At 41.7% G+C, this 24009-nt stretch overlaps 1 protein-coding gene and 1 pseudogene across 1 annotated transcript; one reads left to right on the top strand and one right to left on the bottom strand.

Moving 5' to 3' along the window:
- Window positions 1-282: 282 nt before the first annotated feature.
- On the bottom strand, window positions 283-1768 carry LOC108384888 (deoxynucleotidyltransferase terminal-interacting protein 1 pseudogene; annotated as a pseudogene).
- Window positions 1769-6970: 5202 nt separating this feature from the next.
- Window positions 6971-16795, top strand: LOC108407200 (olfactory receptor 51Q1-like). Its single transcript, XM_073217709.1, has 2 exons — window positions 6971-7015; window positions 15878-16795. The coding sequence occupies exons 1-2, from the start codon at window positions 6971-6973 to the stop codon at window positions 16793-16795; spliced, it is 963 nt and encodes a 320-aa protein (XP_073073810.1).
- Window positions 16796-24009: the final 7214 nt, after the last annotated feature.

Genomic DNA, 24009 nt, shown 5'->3' with positions numbered 1-24009 from the left:
AAACAGGAGAAAATCAAACTTAATTATGTAGTATAGGGAATCCACATAAACATGAAAGATTCCAAAGGTAGACAAAATAAGGTCAACATGTCATCCTGAACTAAGGAGGATGGGCTGGGGGTCTGGGACTTGAAAGGAAGGAAAGCAATTCACAGGAAGATGAAAAGGCGTAAATGTTTGGTGAACCTATGTTTGCTGGGCCATCCAGAAACAATGGAACACAGAGAGGAGTTTTTTTTTGATGCTTATAAAATTTATTGTTCTTTTCCAGAAGCATGCTATTTCTCCACTTATTCAAGTTTTCTTTTACTCCTTTCAACAAATTATTTTTAGGCTTTTTTTTTCACCATCTGTGTTTTTGTTACAAACTATTTACAAACTATCTTATCCCAATACCTTTACAAAAGTATAACTACATGCCAGTCTAGGGGTGCTCTGCAGTGAGTCACTACAAACTAGCCCAAGCACAGCTTAATGCTGCTGAGATCATCTAGGAGCGGTCCCAGCCATGGCCTCACCCATGTGGGTATGAAGGCCGTGGAGGGGAGTGGGCTTCAGGTTTGTGAAGATACTCCAACAGCACGATGCTCATTCTCTGCATAGTGCCTCCATGTACTTTTTCATCTTCTCAACTATCCAGGAGGGTAGGACAAAGGACTTCAGCTCCTCTAACTTCAGGTCCAGGCACCCTCTGTAGTCATCACTGGCAGTGAGGTCCTGGATGTCCTCCTCGATGAGGAGCCAGGCCATCTTCCCCTCTGTTGACCACATGTGATGCTGCTCAACTAGCCAGGGCTTGTCCTGGGGGTCAGCTGCATACTTAAAGAGGTATGGGTGCTTGTTTTAGATTCTCCTTCTGGTGCCCCCCATCCCCAGGGCCTTGTTGACTTGAGATCCCAAGACAAAGGTGGTAGATTCATTCACTCGAGCTGGGTTCCACTTGGGGCCTTCTCTACCATTTGGTTCACAGGATTTTGGTTTCCATACCATGCCGGCAGCTACCCAGTCATTTGAGATCATGTGTCCAAGAGGCTGTCCCTTACTCTTTTTGGGAATGGGGCTTTTGCGATGGGCACATTCCTCTTCTGCCTGCCTGGCACGCTTTATTCCTGGAAGCTCATGGATCGATCTGGGCATTACTTTTTCTCCATCAGGAAACAGTAGTTTAGCCTGTTCTAGGCAGCTCCGACAAGCCTCCTGGGTCAGCTGCTCTGCATTCACGTCTTCCCCGACATTTTCTCGCCCGTTCAGTGCTGCCTGGAAGAACTTCATGTACTTGTTGAAGACAGTCTGGATCTCCTCATTGATGCTAGGCTGCAAGACAGCTAGGAGGAGGTCCATGGAGATGGAAGGGTCTGTGAAACTTGTCATAATCTGTAGGCGATGGCCCCTTTGCTGCTCCTGCTGGTGCTTTATCATTATATTCCAAGGGTTCCTGAGAACCAGCTTCCCTGCTGCACCCGTGTCTCCCAGCTCAAGGCCACCCCGCTCAGCCCCGCTGGGTCCCTGAGGCTGCTCGACATCGCCAGTGGCCTCAGTGGCGCCCCAGTCACTGCAACCTCGGTCCGACTATGCCACCCTCTGGGAAGTGGCCCCGTGACGACACGGAAGCATGACACGGCGTGCTAAGGAGTTACCACGGGAACCAAACTGCTACACGTCGTGGGGTTCTTGGACGCCCGGAGATGTGTGTGTGGGGTGGTTGGGGCTTCCTCTCTGGACAGCCTCTTGGACACATGATCTCAAATGACCGGGTAGCTGCCGGCATTGTATGGAAACCAAAATCCTGTGAACCTCGGGTGTGGACTGTGGGTTTTCAGACAAGGATTGTTCTCCTGCTGGTCTGAGGCCGGTGGAGAAATGCAGGGCTGGATGAGGGGAACAGGTTTTCATGGGCTGGGTTGGGGAGCAGAAGGCAGTGTTTCTTATCGAGGCTCCAGACGTTCAGTCTGTGAAAACTGTAGATTTTAATATGCCTGTTTCCCGGCCCACATAATTGGACTGGACCTCTTGTGGGGACCCAGAAACCCAACAAGTTGGGTCAGACCCGAGCCATCCAAGAATACACCCACTGGCTCTCTCCAGGCCTTGTCTCCAGGTGCCTCTTGCATCTGAGGCATCAGCATGAAAGTGGATCTCAGACCGTGGACTTCCCCAGCCCCAGGGAACTGGGCTTCTCTCCCTAGATGGGTGATTCAGGTGTGGGCTGGGGATGCAGGGAGTTAACAGCTGTGGCATACCTCAGATTCCCCATGGCTTGGCCTTAGAAGTGAGATGTCCCTGAATAGAATTTAATCCATTTATAGGTGGTAGAGCAAGTTACTTTTACCAGGCCATAATATGGGGTAGGAAAAAGTGCATAAATTTTGCAGTTAGACAGACAGCTCAAATCCAGTCTGATACGGTGACTAAGAACATTGACTGGAATTGGACTGCCTGCCTTTGTTTAACTGCCTATTGTGTGACCCACATTTCTTTCTGTGCCTCAGTTTCCCCATCTGTAGAATGGGGCATAGTACCTAACTCACAAGGTTATATTGAGGATTAAGTGAGTTAAATCCTGTGAAGCACTTAGAACTGTGGCACAAGTAAATGCCCAAAACAATGCTATCTGTTGTTACTATTCCAACAGCCACGACTTACTTAGCTTTATGACTTTGGGCATTTTTTCTCAGCCCCTATGAACTCTTTCTTACCTCAGCAAAGTTATTGTGAGGATTAAAATAAATAATGTATCTAGAGCACATATTAGATCATCAACAAATAGTCATTATCTCCACGTTCCAATATCAGCCTTAAAACTATAAAACAACTGTGGCATCAAGCTCTTCGGTCCTCTTAAGGAGGTTTTTACCTTGGGCCTTTAATGTCCTCTGCCTTTTTTTTTTCCCCCGCCCTTCTCCCTCCCTTCCCACCCATCCTCCCCAGTCCCTTTCCCTTTGGTAACTGTTAGTCTATTCTTGGGTTCTGTGATTCTGCTGCTGTTTTGTTCCTTCAGTTTTTCTTTGTTCTTATATTCTACATATGAGTGAAATCATTTGGTACTTGTCTTTCTCCGCCTGGCTAATTTCACTGAGCATAATACCTTTTAGCTCCATCCATGTTGTTGCAAATGGTAGGATTTGTTTTCTTCTTATGGCTGAATAATATTCCATTGTGTATATGTACCACATCTTCTTTATCCATTCATTTACTGATGGACATTTAGGTTGCTTCTATTTCTTGGCTATTGTAAAGAGTGCTGAGATAAACATAGGGGTGCATCTGTCTTTTTCAAACTGGGCTGCTGAATTCTTAGGGTAAATTCCTGGAAGTGGAATTCTTGGGTCAAATGGTATTTTTATTTTAAGCATTTTGAGCAACCTCCATACTGCTTTCCACAGTGGTTGAAGTAATTTACATTCCCTCCAGCAGTATAGGAGGGTTCCCCTTTCTCTACAACCTCACCAACATTTGTTGTTGTTTGTCTTTTGGATGGTAGCGATCCTTACTGGTGTGAGGTGATATCCCGTTGTGGTTTTAATTTGCATTTCTCTGATGACAAACGATGTGGAGCATCTTTTCATGGGTCTGTTGGCCATCAGAGTTTCTTCTTTTTTTTTTAAAATTCATTTTATTATCATCAATCTACAATTACATGAAGAACATTATGGTTACTAGACTGCCCCTTCACCAAGTACCCCCCTACAAACCCCATTACAGTCAGTGTCCATCACCATAGTAAGATGCTGTAGACTCACCACTTGTCTTCTCTGTGTTGCACATCCCTCCCTATGTGCCCCCCTGCACATTATACATGCTAATCATAAGGCCCCCTTTCTTTTTCCCTGCCCTTATCCCTCCCTTCCCACACCTACTGCCCAGTCCCTTTCCCTTTGGTAACCGTTAGTCTATTCTTGGGTTCTGTGACTCTGCTGCTGTTTTGTTCCTTCAGTTTTTCTTTGTTCTTGTACTCCACAGATGAGTGAAATCATTTGGTACTTCTCTTTCTCTGCCTGGCTTATTTCACTGAGCATAATATCCTCTATCTCCATCCATATTGTTGCAAATGGTAGGACTGGATGAATCTATTCCATTGTGTATGTGTACCACATCTTCTTTATCCATTCATCTATTGATGTATACTTAGGTTGCTTCCATTTCTTGGCTATTGTAAATAATGCTGCGATAAACATAGGGGTGCATCTGTCTTTTTCAAACTGGGCTGCTGCATTCTTAGGGTAAATTTCTAGAAGTGGAATTCCTGGGTCAAATGGTATTTCTATTTTGAGCTGTCGAGGAACCTCCATACTGCTTTCCACATGGTTGAACCAATTAGCATTCCCAACAGCAGTGAAGGAGGGTTCCCCTTTCTCTGCAACCTTGCCAACATTTGCTGTTGTTTGTCTTTTGGATGGTGGAGATCCTTACTGGTGTGAGGTAATATTCTCATTGTGGTTTTAATTTGCATTTATCTGATGACAAGCTATGTGGAGCATCTTTTCATGTGTCTGTTGGCCATCTGAATTTCTTTTTGGAGAACTGTCTGTTCAGCTCCTCTGCCCATATTTTAATTGGATTGTTCAATTTTTGTTTGTTGAGGTGTGTGAGCTCTTTATATATTTTGGATGTCAACCCTTTATTGGATCTGTCATTTATGATTATATTCTACCATACTGTAGGGTACCTTTTTGTTCTATTGATGGTGTCCTTTGCTATACAGAAGCTTTCCAGCTTGATATAGTCCCACTTGTTCATTTTTGCTTTTTTTCCCTTGCCCAGGGAGATATGTTCATGAAGAAGTCACTGATGTTTATGTGCAAGAGATTTTTGCTTATGTTTTTTTCTAAGAGTTTCATGGTTTCATGACTTACATTCATGTCTTTGATCCATTTTGAATTTACCTTTGTGTATGGGATTAGACAGTGATCCAGTTTCATTTTCTTACATGTAGCTGTCCAGTTTTGCCAGCACCATTGGTTGAAGAGACTGTCATTTCCTCACTGTATGTCCATGGCTCCTTTATCATATACTAATTGACCATATATGTTTGGGTTAATATCTTCGGTCTGTATTCTCTTCCACTGGTCTGTGGCTCTGTTCTTGTGCCAGTACCAAACTGTCTTGATTACTGTGGCTTTGTAGTAGAGCTTGAAGTTGGGGAGTGAGATACCCCATATGTTATTCTTCCTTCCTAGGATTGCTTTGGCTATTTGGGGTCTTTGGTGGTTCCATATGAATTTTTGAACTATTTGTATTAGTTCATTGAAGAATGTTGTTGGTAATTTGATAGGGATTGCATCAAATCTGTATATTGCTTTGGCCAGGATGGCCATTTTGATGATATTAATTCTTTCTAGCCAAGAGCACAGGATGAGTTTCCAGTAGTTAGTGTCCTCTTTAATTTCTCTTAAGAGTGTCTTATAGTTTTCAGGGTATAGGACTTTCACTTCCTTGGTAAGGTTTATTCCTAAGTATTTTATTCTTTTTGATGCAATTATGAATGTAATTGTTTTCCTGATTTCTCTTTCTATTAGTTCATTGTTAGTATATAGGAAAGCCACATATTTCTGTGTGTTAATTTTGTATTCTGCAACTTTGCTGTATTCCAATATCAGTTCTAGTAGTTTTGGAGTGGAGTCTTTAGGGTTTTTTATGTACAATGTCATGTCATCTGCAAATAGTGACAGTTTAACTTCTTTACCTATTTGGATTCCTTGTATTTCTTTGTTTTGTCTAATTGCAGTGGCAAGGACCTCCAGTACTATCTTGAATAACAGTGGGGAGAGTGGGCATCCCTGTCTTGTTCCTGATCACAGAGGAAAAGCTTTCAGCTTCTTGCTGTTCAGTATGTTGTTGGCTGTGGGTTTATCGTATATGGCCTTCATTATGTTGAGGTACTTGCCCTCTATACCCATTTTGCTGAGAGTTTTTATCATGAATAGATGTTGAATTTTGCCAAATGCTTTTTCATCATCTATGGAGATGATCATGTGGTTTTTGACCTTCTTTTTGTTTATGTGGTGGATGATGTTGGTGGATATTTGAATGTTGTACCATCCTTGCATCTCTGGGATGAATCCCACTTGGTCATAGTATATGATCCTTTTGATGTGTTTTTGAATTCGGTTTGCTAATATTTGTTGAGTATTTCTGCATCTACATTTATCAGGGATATTGGTCTGTAATTTTCTATTTTGGTGGGGTCTTTGCCTGGTTTTGGTATTAGGGTGATGTTGGCTTCATAGAATGAGTTTGGGAATATTCCCTCCTCTTCTATCTTTTAGAGAACTTTAAGGAAAATGGGTATTATATCTTCTCTGTATGTCTGATAAAATTCTGAGGTAAATCCATCTGGCCTGGAGGTTTTGTTCTTGGGTAGTTTTTTGATGACCGCTTCAATTTCTTTTCTGGTAATTGGTTTGTTTAGATTTTGTGTTTCTTCCTTGGTCAGTCTTGGAAGGTTGTATTTTTCTAGGAAGTTGTCCATTTCTTCTAGGTTTTCCAGCTTCTTAGAATATAGGTTTTCATAGTATTCTCTAATAATTCTTTGTTTTTCTGTTGGGTCCGTTGTGATGTTTCCTTTCTTGTTTCTGATTCTGTTGATGTGTGTTGATTCTCTTTTTCTCTTAATAAGTCTGGCTAGAGGCTTATCTATTTTGTTTATTTTCTCAAAGAACCAGCTCTTGGTGTCACTGATTTTTTCTATTGTGTTATTCTTCTTAATTCTGTTTATTTCTTCTCTGATCTTTATTATGTCCCTCCTTCTGCTGACTTTAGGCCTCATTTGTTCTTCTTTTTCTAGTTTTGATAATTGTGATGTTAGACTATTCATTTGGGATTTTTCTTCCTTCTTTAAATATGCCTGGGCTGCTATATACTTTCCTCTTAAAACAGAAGTTGGTGCTTTGTATTGTTGTTGTCATTTATTTCCATATATTGCTTGATCTCCATTTTAATTTGGTTATTGATCCTTTGACTATTTAGGAGCATGTTGTTAAGCCTCCATGTGTTTGTGAGCATTTTTGCTTTCTTTGTACAATTTATTTCTAGTTTTATACCTTTGTTGTCTGAAACAAAGGTCTGTGGTCTATTCTGGAGAATGTTCCATGTGCACTTGAGAAGAATGTGTATCCTGTTGCTTTTGGGTGTAGAGTTCTATAGATGTCTATTAGATACATCTGTTCTATTGTGTTGTTCAGTGCCTCTGTGTCCTTACTTACTTTCTGTCTGGTGGATCTGTCCTTTGGAGTGAATGGTGTGTTGAAATCTCCTAAAATGAATTCATTGAATTCTATTTCCTCCTTTAGTTCTGTTAGTATTTGTTTCACATATACTGGTGCTCCTGTGTTGGCTGCATATATATTTATAATGGTTATATCCTCTTGTTGGACTGAGCCCTTTATCATTATGTAATGTCCTTCTTTATCTCTTGTTACTTTCTTTGTTTTGAAGTCTATTTTGTCTGATACCAGTACTGCAACACCAGCTTTTTTCTCCCTATTGTTTGCATGAAATATCTTTTTCCATCCCTTAACTTTTAGTCTGTGCATGTCTTTGGGTTTGAGGTGAGTGTCTTGTAAGCAGCATATAGATGGGGTCTTATTTTTTTATCCATTCACTGACTCTATGTCTTTTGATTGGTGCATTCAGTCCATTTACATTTAGGGTGATTATCGATAGGTATGTACTTATTGCCATTTCAGGCTTTAGATTCATGGTTACCAAAGGTTCCAGGTTACTTTCCTTACTATCTAAGAGTCTAACTTAACTCACTTAGTATGCTGTTACAAACACAATCTATAGTTTCTTTTCTATTTCTCCTCCTTTTTCTTCCTCCTTCATTCTTTATATATTATGTATAAAATTCTGTACTTTTTGTCTATCCCTTGATTGACCTCAGGGATAGTCAATTTAATTTTGCATTTGCTCACAATCAGCTGCTCCACCCTCCCTACCATGGTTTTAGTACCTCTCGTGACAGCTATCCAACCACAGGAACACTTCCATCTAAAGCAGTCCCTCCAAAATAGACTGCAGAGATGGTTTTTGGGAGGTAAATTCTCTCAGCTTTTGCTTATCTGGAAATTGTTTAATCCCTCCTTCAAATTTAAATGACAGTCTTGCCAGATAAAGTAATCTTGGTTCCAGGCCCTTCTGCTTCATGGCATTAAATACATCACGCCACTCCCTTCTGGCCTGTAAGGTTTCATCTGTGAAGTCTGATGTTAGCCTGATGGCTTACCTTTGTATGTGATCTTATTTCTCTCTCTGGCTGCTTTTAACAGTCTGTTCTTATCCTTGATCTTTCCCATTTTAATTACTATGTGTCTTGGTGTTATCTTCCTTGGGTCCCTTGTGTTGGGAGATCTGTGGATCTCCATGGACTGAGAGACTATGTCCTTCCCCAGATTGGGGAAGTTTTCAGCAACTACCTCCTCAAAGACACTTCTATCCCTTTCTCTCTCTCTTCTTCTTCTGGTATCCCTATAATGCGAATATTGTTCCACTTGGATTGGTCACACAGTTCTCTCATTATTCTTTCATTTTGAGAGATCCTTTTTCTCTCTGTGCCTCAGCTTCTTTGTATTCCTCTTCTCTAGTTTCCATTTCATTTACTGTCTCCTCCACCGCATCCAACTTGCTTTTAATACCCTCCATCATGCTCTTCAAGAATTGGATCTCTGACCTGAATTCATTCCTGAGTTCTTGGATGTCTTTCCATACCTCCATTAGAATATTGATGAATTTTATCTTGAACTCCCTTTCAGGAAGAGTCACAAGGTCCATATCATTTAAATCTTTCTCGGGAGTTGTATTAATAATTTTACTCTGGACAAGGTTCCTTTGGTGTTTCATGTTTGTATATGGCGCCCTCTAGTGTCCAGAGGCTCTATTCTGGAGCTGCTCAGCCGCTGAAGCCATGTCTGGTGTTGCAGGGGAGTGGTACTGGTGCCTGGGGGGAGGAAAGAGCTGTTCCCTGCCTCCTGGCTGCTGTGCCTGTCTCCACTGCCTAAGCCAGTGGGCCTGTCGCACAGGTATGTTTTTGTCCCAGAGCAGTCGGATATGGATCCCTGCTTTCCACAAGTGGCTGGAATCCTAGTCTCCCCAGGAACTCTGCCTGTATTAACTTTCCAACCCGGCAGTCATGAGAGTCTCATGAAAACACCATGAAATGTAGGTTTGTGCTCCCAGCAGAGATCTCCGGAGCTAGGTATTCAGCAGTCCCAAGCCTTCCACTCCCTCCCTGCTCCATTTCTCTTCCTCCCGCCGGTGATCTGGGGTGGGGGAAGGGCTCGGGTCCCGTGGAGCCACAGCTCTGGTACGTTACCCCGTTCGGTGAGGTTGGCTCCTTTTTCCAGGTGTGTGCAGCGTGACGCCGTCCTCTTTCCTGCTGCTCTTTTAGGATTAGTTGCGCCTATTAAATTTTCTAACTGTATCCACTTTTAGGAGGAAGCTTCTGTCTCTCCTCTCACGCCCCCTTCTTTAATCTCCAGAGACAAATTTTAACAGACTTGGTTAAGTTTCTCCCTGAGAGGTTCTGGCTGCAGAAGTGGTAGCACTCCTGTTTATGAAGAAACCATTGCCAGTCACCTGCCTCTCATTTGCTCCTTCCCTTTGTCCACCAGAAGGACCCAGTGTTTGCCAGAGAGGCGGGTGAGCTATCTGAAGGACTGTCTGTCCACCATCCACAGGGCTTCTAACCTGCCAGCTTCCCTGAAGCAGCACAGCTGCCACTGCCCCAAGGGCTCCTCCCTCTAGTGCTCATCTGCAAGCCTACTTCTTTATTTCCTTTTGAAAGCGACATCAGTTGTGCACCCTCATTTCTGCCAGTCACTGTGTTTTTGAGCCTGGAGTTCAGCCGATGGAAATGCTCTGCATACACTCCATCCAAGTACACGTTCAGGCTGATGTCAGGCTTTTCCAAGTCTCTCCATCAACTTTGAACGCGGGACCCTCTTCACCAAGCCCTAAAACAAGCGGTCCTTTGCAAACTTTTCCTCTCTTCTTGCCCTCATTACCCTTCTGGTAGCAAATACCATCATGTTTTAGAAAAATCACTTTATATTTCTTGCTCTTTGTTACAGAACCTGAATTGATGTGGTCAGTTCATATGCACATTTTTTTTCCCTTTGAATACATGTGCACAGGGAATTGTCATGAACATGGTATCACATTATATCCTCCAACAAGAGAGGGATGATCAGAGTTATGTGAGGATGAACCCCCCAAAATGGGGCATATAGGTCCAAACTGAGGGCAGAGGCCCATGAAGCTTCCACATGCCACTGTGAGCAGAACATGCCCAGGCAGGAAATGGAACCACCTTAGACCGGGTAAATAACTAGTCGTTTTGGTCACAGTGTGGGCTGGCTAAGCCAAGGCAACAAGACAAGAAGCAGAAAGCAGGACTTCTTACCAAACTGTAACTGATGAAGAGGGTTCTGGCTCAGGTAAAAAGGGAAATTGTTGAACATCCTCATTTAGGCATGTAGGAGAGCAAATCCCACAAGAAAAATGTGAAGAATAATCTGGCTTTATTGAGAGCACGGCTTTAGCCCTGTCCTAGAGGAAGCCTAGTTAGTGAACAATGCTGCTGTTATCACCCTCACAACTATTGCTATTATTTGGGGGCATCTATCACATATGAGATGATGCAACAATTTTCATAAGTGCAACCACAGAGATGGACATAGCAATTGTTTGCATTTGGGGGGATATTAGTCAGCCTACCTGGAAGATACAGGGAAGGCACTCAACCTGAGCTATGAAGACTAAGACTTAATTCATAAGTTAATCATGGATGTGGCTTAATAGAAAGGGACTTCCAGGAAGAAGGAGTAACATAAGCTGGGCATAGGTGAGGAAAATTTTCTGAGAACTATATAATTTTCCAATACTCAAATATAAATGTAAGTTAGATAATACCTTGGAATGGGACAGCAGAGGTAGGCAGAGACAAGACTCTGAGTTTATATGACATGTCAGAGACTGTAGGCAGGGAATGGTCTTATCACATTTTTGTAGAATATGTTATTAGCAATATGCAGTAAGGATTTAAAGTCTGTACTGGAGACAGATGTTATTTGGTGAATAGAGCTAGATGAGGAAATTTAAGTAATTGTTCTTCATATAGTAAACAATAGCCTAAACATACTATGTAATGGATAACCTACTACTTATCTAGAGACTTGTAATATTTGCCTTTAATTAATTTTACTAGCATTATTTGAGGCTCTAACAAATCCTAACTCACTCCGTTTTGAAACAAGCTAATAAGTTAAACCTGTTGCTTCATGTTGCCCTCTAACCAGACCTTTCTGAGTTTCAGGAATTTTCACCTACAGGCCCCTGGAAACTTCAGATAAGGACTTTCCATTCTCGAGGCCATTGGGAAGCACACAGCCTTCTTGATTCCAGCACCCCTGCCCTCTAGAAATTGATGCTGTGTTTCCCTTTAAAATGCTCTCACTCTGAACGGTACTTCAGCGAGGGCATTGGTACACCAGCTCACCATCATCCTAGGCTGCAAGCTTCCTGAACAAAGCAACCTTCCCTTTTCACCAATATGTGTCCCTCCAGTTTGAGTTTTGGTCTTTGAAAAGATGGCCAACCAGAATTCTTTCAGAACCGGGCAACAATCGGCTAACAGCAACTGTGTAATGACTTTCTATCCCGCTTCTCTGATGTACATGATAACTGAAAGACTAGCACCCAAGAAACAGTCATTAAAAACAATACAAAACACTCTTCGCTCTTTTTTCTGTTTTATTCTGTTGAATGATCTTTAGATTTATATCCTATCAAAAAAAACCAATCTTTGTTGAATGAAGACTGAAATTATATTAAACATTCTTATGAAATTTCATTACTGTCCAACTAAGTACCTCCTCTGAAAAACCCTGAGAAAATCTCTGTGACCCTTTTAGGTTAGGATGAAATAGCAAAGGCGTGCCGGTCATATGCAGCTGGTCAACAACAGAGTCACAGTTTGAATCAGGGGGTCTGATGTCAGAGCCCAACCCCTTTCCAAAATTCAGGTCAATGGCATATTGGTCAACATCTCTATTTCTCTGTCTTCAATATTATCTATTGGGAAGAGTGTTTTTCAAAAGAGTACTATGGATTTGAAATGACATTAGAAATACAGATCTCATCTTTCTTTGGTCTCTCTGCCTACGTGTACTGATGATACATTTCTTTTGCTCCTCAAGTTATTTGCTTGCTCTTCCTATACTGAAAGCAAGGAGGTTTCATTTTGGTTTACGCATTCCTGGGATGTAACAATATACCTGGCATTGAATGATTAAGTGATAGAGGTTGGCTGAAATTTTTGAAAACAAACATTTTCTAATGAGAACACAATCTTAATAATCTAATTTTCTTTATTTATCAAAGATTCTGACACAGTGCCTGAAAATGACGGAAAAAGATAGGTTTAAGAAAATAGTTAAAATAACTGAGTATTGCAAACTTGGGATAATAATAACAACAATTAGTATAATAACAACCAATAATTATTAGGCCTTGATGTATCTCAGAAAGTGTCCTAAGCACTCTTCAAACATAATTATAAACTTTACATACTGAAAATAAGATTAAGTTAAAGAGAGTTTGTCTCCAGCCTAAAGTCACAAAATCTGTGGATATTCAATTAGATTTTGAATCCAAATATGCCTAACTCATAACCACTTAGGCAAATGCAGTATCTGTGCTCCCTAAAAAATAAGAATAAAAAAGGATTACTGATTATATTGGGGAGACGGGTACAAGAATTTTTGAAAATAAAATAATTGTTTTGTAAAGAAAAATGCTAACATTGTTCTATTATAAAATAAATAAATGAAGAGTTACCTGGTCCTTAATTCTGTATTTTATCATTACACTTCCCTGAATGTAATTTTATCTATCTTTACAATTAGTTATAAAAAGAAAACAAACAAAAACACAACATGTAATAGAGAATAGTGCTGGAAAATGCCTGGTCTAGTAGTTTATATGACAAATACTTCATAAAAAGAATTTTCTGCCAATAATTTTTCCCTTTCAAAAGAAGCACAGAAATTGCCAAAAACATCTCTAGAGAAACTGCTTATATAAAGCTTTGTTCACTTATTTGGTTTGGTTTTGATGTTGATTTTGCTCAGGTTGTCCTTCAAAAGTGTCTGTGCATTTCTTTGTCCTTATCTAGATGTGGTCCAGAGCAGTCTATGCCACCAGAATCTTCCTTGCTTCTGTCCCTAGGCTCCTCTAAACAAACATGCTACTCCCTTCCCTGAGGACCTTTAGGAGTTTATACAAATGCTTCTACTCAGAGGGTGAAAAGTTCTGCAGAAAACCAAAGGCACCAGGCAAGCAGACACAGGTGAGCACATGGTCACTGAATCCAGAAAGATGGGATAGGAAGTGAAGCTGAGCAGTGGTAGTTACTTCTGTGAATGGGACAAAAACACATTATTGGAATGTGTCACTACAGAGCTGGGGGATATTGGGAGACCTGAGCTCAAATTCTAGATCGTGGTCACATACTCACTAAGATTGTATCAAGGAATAGATGACTGGAGGAAACTTTCTGTGGGTAACATTATTTTAGGAGAAGGCAGCAAATAAAGTCCTCTCAGTGCTGGGAAAGCTGCTGGAGCTGATGACTCAGTCTAGAGGCAGAATAGTGATAGATCAACAGGAAGAGATTCTGGTTTCCACAGCCCAGGATTTCCACCCTTCCTGTTCTCTTATGCTCCTCAATCCACCAGTCTTCATAGTGTTTAAGACAGCACTTACGATGACCCCCTGTCACTTGGGATTCCTGAGGACCTATTTCCACTTTCTGGTGGAGCGCAGAAATAACAACGTATGTTCAGTTTTCCAAGTGCAAGTTCAGGGAAAACACAGGAAGTTTCTTTAACAGATAGCAATGTTAAAAACTGATGAAATAGTTTATCCAAACAACTGTGGGGAAGAAAAATAATTGTCCCTTTACCTTTCTAAGTTCTCGGCTGAGACCTCCCTATAATAAAAGCCAGATTAACAGGAGAAAAACAAACAAGTTTAATAACATGTATACCTCCTGTACACATGGGAGACCCAGGAAAACTGAGTAACACCTCAGAATGGCCCACACCATCACATTAAATACCTTCCTCAGATAAAGGCAAAGATTGGTTGGGTTGTTGGGTGCTGGCGGTTGGTTGCTTATCAGTAGAGCCACAGTAAACAGGGGCTTGATTGCTATGCAGATTTAAGTCACTGCATTTTCCATTGATGAGTTCCCTGAGATTTACTCATGTTCTGTTTCCTAGTACAGAAAGGAACACATTTACAAATGAAATTTTCCCTTATAAGTGTAACTGTCTCTTTCGGAAGGGTAATTTTTCACTTTTCAGTGATTCTCCTATGTGTGCTCTTTAAATAATCAGCTCAAGATAATCCTTATGTGGAAGAGACATAATTGGGGTGACAAATTCTGTTTCCCTTCATATCAATCGACATGAATTCAAAAAGCTTCACAGGAAATTATTGGTTGATTGAATAGATCAAATTGCTTTACACACCAAGAAGGTATTTTGTCTTAATCCAACCCCTGAGGTTGATCCCACAGAGAGGCTTCAATTTACTGTTGCAGATCTTTCCCAGAAAGCTTCCTAGGCTAGTGTTTTAATACAGGTTCTTTACACAGATATAGAGCTTTCCCCATGTGTCTCCTGTAAGGTCCTTTTTCGGTCCGTGTGCCAACAGAGGCCCTGCAACATCTGGCATCTAAAAGTTCTTTCTCGGGGTTTCTCTGTTCTGAGGACAGGCATTGTATCTCCCCACTTCTTTCCTTCACTTAATTTCTCTTTGTGGTTTAATTGGCTCCAAAAAGTCAATAGGGATATTGGGATTGCTTTTTAATTTACTGGTCTTAGCTCTCTTTTCTCTTAGCCTCATGCATCAAAGTGTTACTGGAGATGGGTTCTTCATCTCATCGTGAGAAAGAATTCAAGAATGGATGCAAAAAACTGGTTGAGCTTTAAGAATTTATTTGGAGAATAAGAGTTTAAAAAGCAGAGAATATACCCAAGAGTGGGGTGCAGGCAGACCCAGAGGGAGTCACACCAAGGAAACAATAAGGAGCCTTTTTATGTAAAGGGAGAGGAATTTCACTAAGTGGGGATAGGTTTCAAAGGGAATAGGTGGGGTGTTCTTGGCATTTGGGCTTGCTCCACCCTCATGTCAGCTGGGGGAGTTTTTGACTGTATTTGTTTGCCATCAGAACTGTCATGGCATGATGTGATTTTTACTACATTAATGAGCTGTATAATGTATTTTGGGGATAAGCTTGGGTCAACTTCTCCTCCATATTGGAGCCAACTTTTTTGGCTGTTCTGTCATCTATACCCTCACTCCATGCATCCTGCGAGAACAGCTTATGGGGAATATGTAAAATACAGGCATTCAGCTGTGTGTAAATGCTGGTGAAGTCCCCACCGCCCTCCCCTGCTCTTGTCTGGGTTTTTATCTACTCTAGTGAAAGATGTCTAACAGTAACCTCTTCTCTACAGCTTTCTCTCCAACAGCCATAAAACACTCCTCCTCCTTGCTGCTTCAAAGGCATAGCTGTTTTTGGGTTAAAACAAATGAGAACATCATCCTCCCTACTCAGTGGCTAACAAGAGATGACATGGGGTTGGATTATGCTGTGAGCTAAAAGAAGCAAAAATGATAATACACTTGTTAACTCATTTCCCAGTTCTCTCTCCTTCCCTAGGCCTTCCTCGATGATATATCATGTTGATTTCAAGTTGTCATAGAACATTTACCCAAATCCTGTGTTGTCCACTTTTCACAGATCGGACACACGACTCTGTTTTTGGGGCTGCCTCCATCAGTCATGTCTCTGGCTGCTAACTCCACTCAGGTCCCCTTCTCTTTCATTCTCATGGGCATCCCTGGCTTTGAAGTTTTCCACATCTGGATTTCCATCCCCTTCTGTTTTCTCTACACTGTCTCCCTCACAGGCAACAGCACCATACTGGCTGTCATTAGGGCAGAGCCCTCCCTACACGAGCCTGTGTACACATTCCTCTCTCTGTTGGCCGTGTCTGACCTGGGGCTTACCCTCACCACTTTGCCTACAGTCATGGGGATCCTCTGGCTCAGCGCCTCAGAAATCAGCTTCGAGGCTTGTTTTGCCCAGTTCTTCTTCCTCCATGGATTCTCCTTCATGGAATCTTCTGTGCTCTTGGCCATGTCCTTTGACCGCTACGTGGCCATATGCCGCCCCCTCCATTATGCCAGCATTCTCACCAACCAGGTAATCAGCAGAATAGGTATGGCCATCATTTGCCGCTGTGTTCTAGCTGTTCTTCCCTCATTGTTCCTGCTGAAACGACTTCCCTTTTGTGACTCCCATCATCTCTCCCACTCCTACTGCCTCCATCAAGACATGATTCGCCTCGTGTGTGCTGATACCACCATCAATAACTGGTATGGATTTGCTGTAGTTCTGCTCATCATTGCACTGGACCCCCTGCTCATTGTGCTCTCCTATGCACTCATCCTGAGAAGTGTCCTAAAAACCAGCTCCAAGATAGAAAGGCTCCAGGCCCTTAATAACTGTCTGTCCCACATTTTGGCTGTATTGGTCCTCTATGTGCCCATGGTGGGACTGTCCATGACCCACCGTTTTGCCAGGCATGCTCCTCCAATTGTACATGTCACTATGGCCAATATATATCTACTGGCACCTCCTGTGATGAACCCCATTATCTACAGTGTTAAAATGAAACATATCCGTAGAGGGATTATTCGCATCTTTGTTCATAGGCAATGGTAGTAGGGTGTTGAGAAGTGTTTTTTTTTTTTGTATTATTTCTAAAAAAAAGAATTTAGGAAACTTGGAAAGTTACAGTTTGGGTGTCCAGTCTTGTATGGATCACAGAGCACAAAGCAGCAAATACATTACTCTGCTCCCTGAATTTGTCATTTAAATTAAGCTGAACTACCTACACATCATGTAACTGCTCTGTTTACATGAGATTTTTGTGTCCAAGTTCCTACAAGCTAAACTTCTCACTTTTTCTTTTTGCTTGCATTTACTCATGAAATATGTTCTTTATTTACTTGGTTAATACTGTTCTTATCTATCAGTTATCATTAGCTGGCATCCCTGATTGTATCCATAGCAACCTCTGTCAGGATTCTGGCTTTCACCAGCTTCTGTCTTCAGCATCTTCTGCCTTTTTTGGGTAAAAAGATCTGTTACAATGAAATCTTCTCTTCCCAGATCACATTGTGTGAAGAGTAACTATGATTAATGCTTCTGCTAGACTTTCTTAGGCTTTGGTGAAGTATGATGAGTCATTTATATATTTCTTCTGGTCTGACAATTTCATAAAAGGATTATATGATTGGCCTTGGTTCCTGATAGAAACAATGCAGTTAAGAACAAATCATTGCCATAGTTTGGATGTATTAGAAAAAGTGAGCATGATGTGACTTGATAGCCAACTTCCCCAATTTTATAGTTCCTATTGTATTTATTACAGCCCTGAAATTTACAATACTTGTAATGCTTAGTTCACTATTCTGGACACTCAAATTACATACCAATGTGAATTCCAAACCTCTCTTTGGAAAGCCACAGGAACATGGGGGGATCCTAGTTTCCAGTTACATCATCATAGCACCTTCCGAATAGGAAGCCCACTTCAAATTGTACAGTAATATTTGCTCTGACTCCTTCTTTCCCTTTGTGTTCCTGCTTTAAATCATCTCCTTAAATTTGTTGTCCTTTACCAGTTTATCTAAGAAGTTGTGCCCACCTATCTCTTATTGCTTTACTTTTTATTAAGGTATCATTGATATACAATCTTAGGCTCAGGTTGCACATGAGCAACATTGCGGTTACTACATTCCTCCTATTATCAAGTCCCCACCACACACCCCATTACAGTCACTGTCCATCAGCGCCTATCTCCTTATTCTTAACATGATTCTCTGACACCAAAACATATTTATCTCCTTCATGATACTAACGCACAATATGTACTTGCTATGTGTTCAGTTACATGTTTTCTGTCTCCCTTCCTCTGCAGTTTCAGGTACCTGAACTTAAATTTTTTACACTTAAGCTATTAATTTTTACTTTTACATTTGACTAAAGGACATTGTCCATACTAAGCACTTAAAATTCTTTAATGAAAGTTAACTCTTTCAGATTTTATTCCATGAAGTGTGCTGTAGCTTCCATTTACATGTGTTTCTTTTAGATCTCTCAGACAGATTCCTGTTCAATACTTGAGATTTCTTGTAGAAAGCAGTAATAAATGACAAAAATGTATATCCAATGAGTACTCAATCTATTCTGTGATGTCTCTTAATCTTATATTATCAGCATTCCTCACCACATCCCTTTAGCACCGCTTTAGCAGTGGATTCTCTTTTAAAGAACTCCAGTAGCTTCTACACATTCAAACCATATGTCAGCTGTTATTTCCACCAGGAAAAGAAGAGAACATCTGCTCCAATTTGATAGTCTCTCTCCAAAGGGAATATTTGTGTGCATGTAGTCCCTGGAAATGAAGAGCCAAATAATCCCTAAAATAATAAACAATGAACATATGAGAGTATGTGTATCAGTTAGCAATCTTTTTGCCTTGAAAAACAAAATTTCTGTCACTTTCTTAAGCAAAATAAATAGATTAATTGAGTGAGTGAAGGGGTAGGAGTTGGTAGGATGTATTGGAGGATTATTATCTCTGATAGAATTTATATGAACTTTGAGGATAAGACTTAGAAAGTCAGAAGAAATTCTGATAAGTTTCCACAAGTCTACGATCTGGAATTCAACCAACAAAAAGCAGAAATGTACTCATGGAGATATTTGAGCTATTACTGCAACAAGTCCAGGACCCCCTTACTTTAAGCAACATCAACATTGCCATGAACTGATATTCTCTATTATTTTCACATCATTCTCCAATGTTGTTGGGCAGGAACAGTGTTGAAGGTTTTTCTTTGCCTTTCAAGGTTCTCTGGTTGATCTAAGAATTAAACTGACAGGTTAGCAGGAGAAAAGACCAAAGTTTAATTACTTGTGCATGAAAGCACAATAATGATATTGAGACCTAATAAAATGACCAAGGCAGCCATTTTCTATACTTTTTAGGTAAATAGATAAATTTGTGAGGAATTAACAGGGCAAAGAAAACTATGTCTAGGAGCTTCAATTAGTAAGGAATGCTAAACAAGAGTATGGGCTGGGGTAGTAACAGTAAAAGTGACAAGGTTTGTTTTATAGTCTCCTCAGCTCTGAATTCCCTCTCTCTGGTGATTGGGATGTCACTGCACCTCCTGGTCCTGGGAGGGCACCCTTCACGTGGGAGACTTATTTCCTGCTTTCACGGGGACAGATGGGGATCAGAGCATCCTTCTTTAATCCAAACTAATATGCCAAAGTGGCACGTTTTGAGGAATGTGCCCTTGGCCCTTGTAATACCCAAAGTTACAAGTGGACATACTGATTTGTTTAAGGTTTTGTTGTTGAACTCAGAATGTGGGGAGAACAAGAACCTAGCCTCTCTTACTTCTCCATAAGAGTTGGAGCACAGTCTATTAACAAAGCTACAAACAAAGTAAGTTACTTCTTTAAGATAGGAGACATTAGATTCTGAACTACTACTCTAAAAATATGATCCATCTTTGCTAAAGAAACCCACTGCAGATTCCAGTGACTGGGCAGTCACTCAGGATAGAGTTGAGAAACCTAGGTCTTTGTTATGGTCAGGGCATTGTTGATTATTCTCCCGCTTTCAGTCCTATTCTTTTCCGTAAGTAGATGGGTTGTACACCCAAGTGTCAGTTCCTACCACTCACTGTTGAGAGCTCAGCATGAAAACACGCCAGTCCAGTTCCCCCAGAAGACTGACAGCAGCCAGTACTGGTTCAACACCTGTGCCTGTATTGGATTTTTGTCCTTCAGAAACTCATGTCCACCCGGAACCCGTGCATGTGACCTTATTTGGAAGTAGGGTTTTTCAGATGAGATCAAGTTAAGATGAGACCATACTGGATTACAGTGGATTCTAAATCCAGACCTTATAGGAGAGACAGAAACATCATCACACACAGAGCTCCATGTGACCATGTGAAGATGGAGGCAGAAACTGGAGCGATGGAGTTAGAAGCCAAGGAATGCCAAGGCTGGCCAGAAACCAGCTGCAGCTAGGAAAGGAAGCATGGGACAGATTCCTGCCTAGAACTTCAGAATGACCATGGGCCTGGTGACACCCTGTCTTGCCAGTGGGTTTCAGCCCCAGGCAAGTTTGCTATGGATTCAGTGTGACCAAAGAAATTGACAGCAAAATGTTCTTGGGGTGAAAAGGTTATACCCAAGTTTATTTCCAGGTGGCAGGTCAGTCACTAGAATCCCATTAACTCAGAGCAAGGCTGCATGCAGCAAACCAATCTCTGACTCTGGGCCCCTCTGTCCTCACAGCCATCCTCTGGGGTCCTCTGTCCGCACAGCCGTCCTGCACAGCCATCCTCTGGGCCTCTATCTTTGGTGCTGCCACCACTCCAGCCTCTGATCTGCTCTCCTGCAGGCTTGCAGCCTTGCCACCGTTACGTGCCCAGAGCACTGGGCAGAGCTCTTTTTTTAAAATTTATTTTATTTTTTTTAATTTTTATTAAGAGAAAGGAATATTATCAGAAAAGAGTACCTCCATAGCCGATCATCTGACACCCTTTAAGTGATCAAAAAGCATGCGTTAATCTTTGATTTACCAATAGTTTTATCCTATCAAGGAGTAATCCCCCTTTTCTTTCTTTCTTTCTTTTTTTTCCCTTTTTTAAAAATCTTTAATCTACACTTACATGAAGAATACTATGTTTACTATGCTCTCCCCTATACCAAGTCCCCCCTAAAAACCACATTACAGTCACTGTCCATCAGCATAGCAAAATGTTGTAGAATCACTACTTGTCCTCTCTGTGTTGTACAGCCCTCCTTCCCCCCATGCATGCTAATCTTAATACCCCCTTTCTTCTTCCCCCCACTTATCCCTCCCTGCCCACCCATCCTCCCCAGTTCCTTTCCCTTTGGTACCTGTTAGTCCATTTTTGGGTTCTGTAATTCCGTGGGCAGAGCTCTTTTTGTAGAGTCAACAGCCATGTATTGCTCACAGATGTGCAGTGAGCTAGTCAACTAGGGCCAGGTGAGAATCCTGGCCACAGGAACTCTCATTTTATCCACACACCCTGATCTTGGACTTTCAGTCTCCAGAATGGTGAGGACCATATTTCTGCTGTTTCAAGCCACCCAATTTGTGATGATTTGTTATAGCAGCCCTAGGAAACTACCACAGTGTGCTCAAGGTTTCCTGGGCTAAAAACCCACAATGGATAACGAGGAGGGAAACTGAAGTAGGGAAAAATCTAAAAAATAAAAGTATAAATAATAACTAAAACTTCTATAGGTTTTAGTATGGGACAGGAACTATTAAGTGCATTACATATATGGATACATTTGATCATTAAAACAACCCAGTAACGTGGATACCATTCATATCCCCATTTAAAGTTGGGCAGACTAAAGCAGAGATAGATGAAATGACCTGCCAACCATACACAGCCAGGAAGTAGAAGCTGGCCTTCTAAACCAGACCGTTGATTCTAAAACTACCACCCTATCTCGTGTACAGAGAAGCGTGAAACGATGGGAAAGGCCAAGGCTGGATTACCTATGCGGCATTACAATTTAGTGATTGATTGAAGATGCAACAAATCTGAGTGAGCTGGGGGCTTCAGAGAAGCAAAGGGCCAAGTGAAGCTTGTGTTACTTGTAAGATATCATTGGAAGAGGGGTAGTTTTACCTTGATAGAAGTAAAACTTTGGAGAATGTCCGACTTCTTAAACTGCTGAGTCAAGACTATGAGATGCTTAGTCCTGGTCAAGATTTGGATGTAAGGCACTAAATAGAGCAAATAGGTACAGGCAGAATGCTTAAGTAAAGGAATACATTTGACTATGCATATATTGTACCAGCGGCCCTATTCAGATACACCAACACGTCAGAGACTTGGTTTAAATAACCTCTGTGAAGAATGGTTTTATCTCAGTTAACAAAGAAATAACTAAACCTCAGTGGTTAAGTGACTTTCCAAAGTCACATGCCTGAGTGTGGCACAGTTTCTCATCCATCTGAACCACATTGGGACTTGAAAGACTGTCCTCTATCCTGTTTCTAGAGGCTTTATCCCAGTTTAGTTACTGTAGGGGGAGGTGGCAGTATCTGCAAAGCTTGGGAGGGGGATGGTTGGAGACCAGAAGGCCGGTGGCCAGGAGATAAGACTCCAAGTCCTGGGAGGGGCTAAACGTTTGGGACTGTTGCTTTACGGCTCAGATAGCACCCCCACCTCTACCCTCCCAACCCTGCATGGACAAGAACTCCTGCTCGGGGATGCAGAGGCGTTAGTCACTTATGAAGAATTATTTTCCTGAATTTAAAATTTTACCCAGAGACTGTGGGTCCCAGGGCAATAGCCTGATTTTCTTCTTCCTTTACCATCCCACCAAAGGAAGCCTTTCCCTTGGCTTCTTTTCTGATCTTGACTCCTGTCTCCCTGGCAACCCCTCCATTTCTTCTATACCTCTGTTAGAGTAGGTAGGTAGCTAGACAAAAGCAGGGAGAGGGAGAGGGACTTCCGTTGGATGCTTGCTTACATCCTACACACTTTGTGCAAGCTGTGTACTGAGGGTACAGATAATAGACCAGCCAAAACTAGTTGGTTCCAACATGGAGGAGTTGGCCCTGACTTCACCTCCAAATTCATTATACACTCATCAACATCGTAAAACTCAAGCCTCTCCATTACTAACAGAGTAAATATCAATCATCCCCATGTCATGAGAGTTCCCAGCAGAATCAAGGATAGTCAAAAAACTCCCCCGCTGGATGTGAGAGTGGGGCAAGCCTGAGCTCCAGGAAGACTCTCCCTGTTCCTTTTGAAACCTAATGTCACTTAGTCAATATTCATCTCCCTCCATATAAAAAAGGCTCGCTCTTGCTCTCTCCCCACCACTCCCTCTGGGTCTGCCTGTGCCCCAACTCCTTCTCTGAACTTTTTATGCTCCAAATAAACTCTTAATGCTCAACTGCCCTTATGCGTCTCATCCTGAATTCTTTCTTGCAAGGAGACCAAGGATCCATCTCTGGTAACACTTCCTTCACTCATTTCCCTTCCCCTCGCTCCCACTGGCCTTTAACTTCCCACTTAAGGCTTTTCTGACTTCTTCACTCACTGTTTCTTATCTTGCCCATGTGGGCTCACCTCTGTCACATAATCTTTAGCAAAGACCTGGACAGGCAGTGCATGTCCCTCAGGCAATCTCATGCTAGCCACTGGCCCACACCCACGTTGACTGCCTGGCTTCTCCACAGGACCGTTAATGATTCTAAGTCCCTGTGACTTGCACCTAGAAAGGCTCCAACTTGTGTGGTTCCCAGCACTGCTTGGCCTCCCCTCTTGTTTACATTCATGCCTCTGTGGCCACAGTCAGACCCCTCAGATCCCTGGAGCATCTACGACATTATGCAGAATGTTGACTTAAGCGGAGGTGATGCCAGGCCACAATCCCTGCCCTCAAAGTTATACCTAAGTGCTTTTTAACAATTAATGTATAATATAAATATACTGAATTGTGTTCAAAAGAATCATATGTGGTTTATTGCAATGCTAAGCTTAAGGAGGAGGGATAAGACAACCTTGATAAGTTATTGCTAGACTACAACTAGCCTAGCATTGTTTTGTGTTTAGCACACTGTATGCTCTAATCCCAACATTTCCACAGATGACAAATACCAATGACACTAATAACCTCATTTTTAAGACTCTGAACTTGTTGCTGAGAGACTGCCAGAATCTCATGTGGTACTTCTATAGACTAAGGATATAACAAAGGCCTTATTAGAAGGTCTGGCTCAGTTTGTGGCCCTTGTGGTCTGAATGACTACAGAACTCCTCACCAGACAAAGAAGTTTTTGCAGC

Source organism: Manis javanica, chromosome 11 (assembly GCF_040802235.1).
Source record: "Manis javanica isolate MJ-LG chromosome 11, MJ_LKY, whole genome shotgun sequence".
NCBI classification, from domain to species: Eukaryota; Metazoa; Chordata; class Mammalia; order Pholidota; family Manidae; genus Manis; species Manis javanica.
Note: the sequence above shows the minus strand (reverse complement) of the source record. Positions and strands in the feature narration are given on the sequence as shown.